This window comes from Python bivittatus, unplaced genomic scaffold, assembly GCF_059951505.1.
Source record: "Python bivittatus isolate LINGU-HERP-01145 unplaced genomic scaffold, Pbiv_v1 ctg000020_np1212, whole genome shotgun sequence".
Classification (NCBI taxonomy): Eukaryota; Metazoa; Chordata; class Lepidosauria; order Squamata; family Pythonidae; genus Python; species Python bivittatus.
Genome location: NW_028277030.1, coordinates 96,532,644 through 96,542,500, shown reverse-complemented (window position 1 = coordinate 96,542,500; position 9,857 = coordinate 96,532,644). Strand labels below are relative to the sequence as shown.

At 40.3% G+C, this 9,857-nt stretch overlaps 1 protein-coding gene across 1 annotated transcript; it reads right to left on the bottom strand.

The window, feature by feature from the left end:
• Window positions 1-3,303: 3,303 nt before the first annotated feature.
• Window positions 3,304-9,528, bottom strand: CYP1B1 (cytochrome P450 family 1 subfamily B member 1). Its single transcript, XM_007435846.3, has 2 exons — window positions 7,335-9,528; window positions 3,304-4,324 (listed from the first exon to the last, which is right to left on the bottom strand). Exons 1-2 carry the CDS (start codon window positions 8,279-8,281, stop codon window positions 3,718-3,720), a joined length of 1,554 nt encoding a protein of 517 aa, XP_007435908.3. The 5' UTR covers window positions 8,282-9,528; the 3' UTR covers window positions 3,304-3,717.
• Between the last annotated feature and the right edge of the window lie 329 nt (window positions 9,529-9,857).

Below are 9,857 nucleotides of genomic sequence, written 5' to 3'. Positions count from 1 at the left end.
CATGAATGTTCTACTTTTGGAGGTGAGACAAAATTTGGATGTTCTATTGTGGAAAGCAACACAGCTCCTAGAGGAGGGTCTGGCAAATTTTGTGGGCGGGTATATTTGGAATTTTCAGAGCATGTTCTGCCCACTCTTATAAAACAAAAAAATTAAAAAGATACCAAGGGGAGGATGCTCCCAGCCATTTCCTGTAGCTCTCCAGCATGCTTTTTGATCACCACCATCTTTTATTTGATTTTTTTCTGGGCAGATGGGCACTTATCCAAATAAAGCATTGGATTACAACCCCACACCATTTTTATTTTCTAAGAGTGCTTGTAGTGTATTTTAGGCCACAAGCATTTTCAGAAGACTGGTATTTTATTGCGTACCGTGGCAGCTGCCCATTCATTAAAAAAAAAAAAATTAAAAAAAACGAAGTTAGGTGGCACGAACAGAAACAACCTGATGGGCACTAAGAGTGACTCCGTGTTGCCTGTTCGTAGCCATAATAATAAGTAAAGTTCAAGACAATAAAATTTAAAAATTTCAGTAAGTAAAAAGTAGTTGGAGTAGCAGGAAAAAAAAGTAATAATTTGGATAATATAATCATCCATCTTAAAAAAAAAACACCTCTAGATTTACTGGCTTTCAAATGAAGTGACCACTAATACACATTGGATCAAGTACAATAAGCTTTAAATACTTTATAAAAGTTATCTATATCACTGAATTGTATTGGCCATATTATCTATATCACTGAATATATCTATATCACTGAATATATAAATGCCATATTATCAATCTGATGTATTTTAAAGGTTTTATGGAAGCTGAATCAACAAAATTACATTTGTTAAAAGAAAGTCAGTGATCTTGAATTATGAGATTATGTTGAAATATTTCTTTCAATATATATCCATACACATATGCATAGACATACACAACACACACACACACAAACTTTCTTTACATAACTAAAAAAAAAATCCCATTGACCAATCCTATGTTGACCTGAGATGAATGCATTTATAATCATACAGAGGGTTTCACAGGAGCAGGCTAAGTTCTGTAAGACAATTTTTTATTTGTTGTAGACTATGAAATAATTGATATCACCCTTCTAAATCTGTTTTTAAGCTCTATGCTTTCTCTCTCAAAGTTAATTATGAAATTAAGAACTCTTAAGTACAGTAATGCATGAATTTACCCACATTTTGAATTTCAGAAATAGAATGCACTATTGGTCTATGCAGCTGCAGGATTATATAACACAGCTTTCCACATTGTGGTGCTTTCAGAGGTTGGGCTAATCTCCCAGTATGATCAAAGGCTGGGCTGGCAGAGTATTATGGAAGTTGAATTTAACACCTCTGCAGGGTATCAGGCTGGGGAAGGCCAATATAATGCATTGCAAATCACAAACCCATTTTTTTCAGTTTCCAATGTATAATTTACAGGTGTTATTTTTTGAAACCTGAGTTTTCAGCAGGACTTAGATGAGATGTTTGAGAATAATAATGTAATGAGAAATATGTCATCTAGAAACAGAGCAGGGGACTAAATTATTTGCTGGGGATGTTTTGCTCAAAAACAGATTTGCTTCACCTTTTCAAGCTAAAGGTATATCAGCCTTCTTTCAGCTTAGCTCCTGACAGCCTCATGATTAAAAAAAAAAAAAAACTATAATGGCAGCACTTGTGAAATTTATTTATTTATTTATATTTCAAATTTGTCACCACCCATCTCACTGTCACTGTGGAGTGACAAATACTTGTCAGACTGCCATGGTGAGACTTCATAAGACCTTAAACATATAAGGTAACACAGAACATTGTTTTAGCAGCAAGGATCTTTACCTGGGATGGGCAACTTGTGGGACTTCATACGTTCTTGAGGTGTAATTCTTTGCATCTATTACCATTGGTCATGTTACTTGGGGCTGCTGAAAACTATAGTTCAGTACTTTCTGAAGCCAACAGGTTATCCAGATGTGGATAAAACTGGATAACCAAAACATGGAATATGCAAACTCTGGGAGATGAGAAGCACGATGCTCCACTCCCTGGTTTTTGTAACACCAGTGCTTTTGTTTCAAATAGTAGTTTACACATACATAGAAGACCTCATCTGGAAGGTAAAGTCTGAGGACAGCCTTTTCCAACCTAGACCACTTCCAAATGTGTTCAGTTCTCAGACTGCCTGTCCACATTTCTGGAGAGGACGTAGTTTGGGGTAGTTTGACATATGTGATCTGCAAAATAATGACTTAGTGACAAATTCAGGTGGGGTCAATGGAGAGGCAATCAACTCAAAGGGATCTGGGCAATCCCAGCCCTTCACCACTCAAACTGAAGAATGATTGCATGTTGTTACTATTTCTACTAAATAAAGCTTTTTAAATGAAACAGATTGCAACTTTGAACTTTTTGCCACTCATTAGTAAAACTACTGATTTCATCAGTAAAATCCAGAGAGCTTTCAATTTCTTATTCAAATAGTTTAAAATGTAGATAATCCATTTTATTTTTTTCCTATTATTTCTAAGTATATTTTGATCAAGAGCAGATCATTTTATTTCTGAAAAGAAGTACATTTCTTAGTAAAGCACTTAACTAAAAAAGCCAGGTAAGTTAACTGCTGATTTATAAATTCTGACTGGATTACACATGTTATCTGATTATGTGGAATACCTTGAAAACATGTATTAGAGGGATAAAAAATAATTCACATTGTTAAATGCATTGTCTCAGGTGTTATGCATACATAGTGCAACACATTTGCTTAGTTAAGACAATGGGAACTGCATTTCTGAATTTATTTTTAAAGCCACCCTAAGAACAACAAAAACAATAACCCTATATGAATTTCAACGTTTGTTGACCATCAGGAATACACCGACAAGCCTATGGCAATGGATTGGATAGAGCTGCTTTAGCAAATGTCAATGTACCATATTTCATATGGGTGAAGGTTCTTTAAAAAGCAAATCACAGTTGAAATTTAAGGCTGCTTTCAGATGGGTGTCTACAGGGACTAATAAACATTGCTCTTACAATTTGAGATATATTAAGAGTAGGACTCTCGAAATTCTCAACCAATATATTGAGAATTCTGAGAGTTGCAGCCCCAACATCTGGAAGGCACTCAATTACAGAAGTTGATTTCCTGTACTGTTTCTATGTGTCACCTCACACAATGCATGTGACAATTCTATTGTCAATTCTATTGTCAGTGGAAAATTAATCTAACTGGCCATCTAAAACTCAGCACTTGTGTGAATTATCTTGATGGTGGGTACTATTTTAGAAGCCTATTCATTATTAATTCGTCTTCAGCATTAAAATCCTTTTCTGGATAGAACGTTTTTAGTGAAATATAGCCCCACCATAGAACAGATAAAAACCACATAGAAAATACAGAAGGGGAACTATGTAATGAGGGAATTGTGTGGATGGACTGCAAAAAGATAAGTGAACGAAGTATGGGAATTCCACAGTATAATTAGGGAAGCATTCTAATGATTAAATTCACACTGTAGAGAATGGTTGGCAAGTTTTGCTGAGGTAAGTAAAACATTAGTTTGCAAACCACACCATATTTAATCATATATTGTTTTACTTCATATCTTGCTAGCAGCTCTCCAGAATACATTGTATTTCTAAGCATTTCATTTAAAAAAAGAGAAATACAATCTTTGTACAAGTATTACAGACAACATTCAAACCTGAGAACTCATATATCTGGCAGGCAATTTTCAGATGTATTTTCTGCCTGAAGTCTCTGGACAGCATTATCCAGCAAATCCATGCTATCGCGAAGCGTGACACTGAGGGTAAATGGCTTTGGTTTAATAGTCAAGCCGTAAGTGAAATCCATTTTAGAATCTTCCTTTGGATTAGCACTGAAATTGCACTGGTGCACCAAGACAGCAATAAAGAGAAAGAGATGCACTTTGGATAACTCCTCCCCAATGCACCTCCGTTTGCCTACTGAAAAAATCAGCACGCTGCTAGCAAGGTCCTTGTTCAGGAATCCATTCTCATCCAGGAATCTTGCTGGGTTGAAAACTTCTGGGGCAGGCCACTTCACTGGGTCATGGTTCACTGACCACTGATTGATGAAGACCACTGTATCTTTGGGGATGTGGTAGCCCATTAAGGTGGTGTCAGCTGTGGTGGAATGAGGAATGGTAACTGGCACAAAGCTACTGAAACGCATAGATTCATATAGGAAAGCCATGACAGAGGGCAAACGGGGCTGATCCTCAGCACAGGGCAGGCGGTTTCGGCCAACAACTTTGTCTATTTCTTCTTGCAGATTCGTTTGCACCTCTGGATACCTGGTTAAAAACAACAACGGCAGCAGCTGTTTTTAGAAGTCTTTCCTCAACTCTTTGAGAGCAGATATTATCTAGGCAAACCTATTCTACTAGGAAAACATGAAGACAGTACCAGGTGAGAGAAAATAAAAATGAACCTCTTGTGACTGTGTTTTCCTTTGCACATGCATTCCCCAAAACCAGTTATGATGTAATTGGGGTTCCTTACCATTTTGGAGATGGTTGTCAAGCTTTTTCACTTTCTATAAAACCTTGATAAAGAGATTCACATATGTATTCTCTCTCTTTCATGTTCATTTTCCCAACTGAGTGTAAGATTTGTATCATTCTCTAATAGTTTTACAGATGGACAAACATACCATGCCAAAGATCACAGCATGCAAGACACTGACTAACCACCCCCCTCCCAACAGTCTTACACAACGCTAGCAGAAATAGCAATGACAATAGGGAAGCTAAAAAAAAAAATAGCTGAACACTTATTCTTTGTTCTTTAAAACAATGTCCACTCTAATATTTTGACTGGATTTGACTGAAACAGGACTCACAACTTACAATCCTGCACACTGCTTGTATAGTTAACTGCCTCTGCAGGATTGCAACTCTTGAAAACTCCTGCTTTGATGATGATGATGATGATGATGATATTATTATTATGAAAGATTGTAAAATGCCCTTTCTGTGATGTTTCAGCAGAGATCATCCTCCTGTTGCCACATTTCTAATGATTTTAATTTGGTAACCATTTAGAAGTCAACATAAATCCAGATTTGCTCCACCAATGGGAGCAGCTTCAGCCAGATAATGTTTCCATGGAGCAAAGCTGCTTTCACCAATTCTCTAATCTGTTTTTTATATCCTGCCAAAGGATGCATGGGCAAATTGCAGGATCCAGAATTATGTGGGATTGGAGACTGTGTGGAAGTCTATCTTGGCAAAAGTCTCCTCCCCATCTTCCTTATAATTCCTCCCTTGGATAAAAAAAAAAGCTATTTTTTTTTCTGGTCAGCTTTGCTTTAATGTGTCTGTGGTGAACAGCCAGCCGGCACTCACAACGCAGCAGGTTCCAGGTTCCGTGCTAGTCTAAACGCCAGGCAGCATCTAAGTTTGAATACACATCATCTCTGAGGCATGGGCTTTAGCACATATGCTCAGGAGTTTCCCTTCCTAGACAGTGAAAACATTTTGTTCTTTTAAAAGATAAAGGCAGGACTCTGGGGAAACAAACCAAGAAGGTGGTGTGCCTGAGATGGGAACACAAGTGGTGTCTACCATTTCTACAATCAACCTGATAAATAGCTATTATTACCCCATGAGGCCAGTGGATTCCAGGAAAAGAAGCAGAAGCTATGTTAAATTTTTGTTTCAGAGAGAAGCTGAGTTAAATTTTATTTAATTGTTCTATGTGCTTATGTCCAATATTCTATCTCTGTAAATTGTACATTGTACATTACATTACAAAAATTGTGCATTGTAATTGTTTTATGACATCTCTGAATCTTACATCAGGCATATTCTAGATCAGTATTTTTAATCATCATCATCATCACTAGAAATCCAGACTCCTGACCTTTAGAAAAGTCTTAACACTGAACAAAATGAAAAAGTATTTAATCAAGATCTGTCATCATTATGCTTATTTTTTACTACTAATTCTGGTTATAATAAGTTGTGAAAAGTTTTGAGTTTTAAGGATTATTATTTCTATAGTATTCTGTTTTTCTGTTATGATCTTCTTGATGCTTTATTTTATACTGCCATAAATCCATATGGAGGGGCAGTATATAAATAAAATAAATCATATACATAAATAAATGCAAGTCAACTGTCAGTTGATTTTTTTAACCAAATTAAAGATCCAAGGAAGAGTTACTATTTGTATTAACAAATGCTCTCAGAGAATCCAAGTTTCACTGGAGATTCATATTAACATAAGAGCGAACCATGGAAAATCCATTCTGTCTCAATCCATTCTGTCTCGTCTTGATAACTACAAGATTCCTTGTTTCAAACAGAAATTATCAGTAACATCTCACAACCCTTTTCTTTCTAAAATCTGGAGAGAGATTGAGAGAGAGAGAGAGAGAGAGAGAGAGAGAGAGATGGAAGCAAACAACATTAATTAGAAATAATTGCCATTTGAACAGCTGGAATTTTTATCATCCAAGATTATACCAGCCTGCAATAAATAGTGTTGACTAATGTTAGATTGCTTAATTTCCTTAAAATACTGGAAGATTTATTCTCTGGTACGTTGGAAGATATAAAAGCTTGTTTAAATTATGAGTCCTTGGCTTACCTCTAGTTTTTTGCTTTCACAAACAGAACTCCGTTCCTCCAAGAGAGAAATTCTACTTGGGGGGATAGGAAGGGGGCTGTATTTGTCTATTCTTCCTTTGTCCCCATTCCCCCCCTTCCCAAATTTGCTCCAAATTATTGAGAAACCCCCTAAGTCTGTTTGGGAGGTGGTATGGGGATAAAGGGGAAATAAATGAAAATTTGTTTTTGCTTAGCACAAGGGCTGGTTAGATGTCAGGTACTATTATGCAATTTTGTGTGATGTCACCCCAAAACTTCATTTTAAAAAAAATGCCCATAACCTTGCAAGACTGCAAACTCTCTCAAGATGCCAGTCTTCTTACCCTGAACATTCTCCAAATCTCACTAAATATTCAGCAACGTTTTGTGCTCTCCAGAATTCATAGTCTAGCTCGAACTTAGGCAACACAGGGGAAAAGTAGTTCATGCATGTTTAATCAAATTGGGACCATGGTCGGTTGTGGAGATGAATGGTGCGCCTGGTGCATTCAAACAGGAAAAAGTTCCTCCATTTTTAATATTTTATTTTTTGCTGCTATCACACGATTTTAACTTTCCAGCAGATTTTGCTCAGTTATGTCCCCTGGACCGTTTTTACTGCTCTTTCTTATACCGCTGTCTAAAATTTCTAACCGCGCGCGAGCTGCGCCCAGCGGCTCTCGGGGCCATCCTCTCCTGCCAACCGGCTCACCTGATGAGGAAGATCAAGAGCCACTGCAGGGCGGTAGAGAGGGTGTCCTGACTGGCGCCGAAGATGTCCGTGACGGTGGCCGGCACGTGCTCCAGCGGCAAGCCCGGCTGCGTTTGCTGGAGGCGGATGAAGGCGTCCATCAGGTCGCGGAGGGGATCGCCCGGGCGGAGGCTGTTCCGATGCCACAGGAACTTCTGGCGGACGAAGCTGTAGAACTCGTGATTGAGGGCGCGGAAGGCGCGGAAGGCTGAGCGCACCGGGTTGGGAAAGCGCTGCAGCCACGGTAGCGCGTCGACCACGCTACCGGCTCCCACCGTGCGCCCGAACTGCTCGTTTCGACCCACCAGCCGCCGGAACTCGACGTCAGCGTGGCTGTAGCGGCGGCCGAAACAAAGCGCGCTCATGACGTTAGCCACTGCCACCCCCAGGCTCCTGGACGGATCTACGAAGGCGCCGCCGGCGCAAGCGCTCACCAGGAGCCGCACCACTGTGCACGCCTCAGCCAGCAGGGGCTGCTCCAGGAGGCGGCGCGCCGAGAAAGCGCGCAAGGTCGAGTGCGCCAGGCGCCTCTGCAGTTTCCACAGCTCGGAATAGCCGCCGAAGGCCAAGCTGCGCCCGCCGGACACCAGCTGAAAGGAAGGGAAAGGAGGCCTACCCGCGAAGGCTGCTCCTTGGCGGATGAGGGCCTCGCGGATGGCGCGCTCGCCGCTCAGCACTACCACTGGCCAGCTGCCGAGGCGCAGCTGGAAGACGCTGCCGTAGATAGCCGCCAGACGTCCAAAGGCAAGGTGAGGGGCGCTGCCCAGTTGAGCTGCGTTGCCCAGAAGGGGCCACGGGAAAGGGCCTGGCGGTTCCAGCCTCCTCCGTCGCAGCCACTCGAGGACCAGAAATTTCACTGCCTGGAAGGCGAGCAGCAGCGAGAGGAGCAGGAGCAGCACGCCTTGCATGGGCGGCACTCCGCTCCGGAGCGCTTCTTCCAGCCCGCGAGGGCGCGCGCTGCGGAGAAAAAAGGCCGCCTTAGAACTGCTTTTGGGGGCAAACCTTAGAACCGCTTTTTTGATGTATTGAGCCAGACTCCGGTGCTGGTTTTCTGGGTCAGGTTGCAAATGCAATCAGTATTTTAGGGGTACCAGATATCGACTGCAACAATACTGCATCGCCTTAAAAATAATTGCCCACACTTTAGACACTTGGATCTATCTGTATCCCAAGGGATTCCCCCCCCCCGCCCCCGGAAGACAATCAGACCTACAATCTCTCCTCTAAAGGTTAGAGTAAGGAGTCCACCGACAGAATATAATTGATGGCTGTTAACAATAAACTGAAACATGCTGGTTTTCAATTATGTGCTGTGTGTTTTCAAAATCTACAATCTCACGCATGCATTTTTCTTGTTGGTTGCATTGATAGTTATAGATGCTTAGAAATAAAGACAGCTGGGCCATGGGGAGGGGAGGGTGTCCAAAAGGTCAGGATGGAAGCAGCACATATAAAAAGGGGTGGGACTTCGATTGCACAGTAACAGCTGCCATCTTGACTTCTTTGACCACCACCACCACCACCCATGCCACAGAAAGAGGCTTACTTATCTATGAAATTTGTGAATTTCTGTTTGGCTGTAGAACAGGTGCACAGGGTGCATGGAATTAAGTGCAGTGGGTATCTAGGTAAAGCTTTAGTTCTTAATACAGGAGCAGGAGCTCCTGTCACAGGAGCAAGCTCACTTGCATGCAGAAGGATTTGTGCTGTAAATATCTAAAACTTTCCAGAAGGACAAGTGATACTTAAGGGGGACAACATTTTCTTAATTAACTGAACAGAAATAGATACTATGTATATGCAATATCATTCAGCCATAGTTGAGGAGATCCATTGACTTCTAAGTGTCTCCTCAGTGTGGCTTCACCTTTTTGTTTTTACAATTAACTCATGTCATGCTGTACTGTACTGTATTTACATTGGTACATTGTAAGTTAAATATTTTTTAAATGAAAAATGTTTAGTCTCTGTAACTGAGTTTTAATTAAGACAGCCATACAGTTTATTTATCTGATAATGTCTGTATTAAATACAAGCTTCATGAAAACAAAATGTGCCATTTCAGAAGTCAGTCCTATCATGGGGCTTATTTAACAAAGAGAATTAGCATAACTGAAAGTAATGGAATTTTCTTCTGCATAAGCATGCATGATTAATAGTTTAAATGCTTTATTTTATACTTGTTTATTTAAAACAGGTAAGGAGGAACCAAGTAGCTTGCTTTTAATTTTATTTTTAGCCCATGATTTTTCAGGAGTATCAGATTAATATTTCCCGCTTCCCTCCCTCTATCTTAATCACCTACATGACTCGCAGAAAATTAACCAGGGAGAAGCTTTGCACTTTATTATAGCTGCATGCCTCGGAAGACTTGGACCCATTTTGAAGTGAGCAAGTTAGAACAGATACTTCTAGGTGATGTTTCCAGTTTAGATTTCCAGTTTCATGGAGTTCTACCAGAAAGTAAAAAGTACAGTAACACTA

Excerpts from the sequence above, each read along its gene's own strand:
- CYP1B1 (XM_007435846.3), bottom strand. The coding sequence starts at position 8,281 with ATGCAAGGCGTGCTGCTCCTGCTCCTCTCGCTGCTGCTCGCCTTCCAG. Across the intron at positions 4,325-7,334 it reads CTCTTGATCTTCCTCATCAG|GTATCCAGAGGTGCAAACGA; the intron begins GTGAGCCGGTTG and ends GTTTTTAACCAG.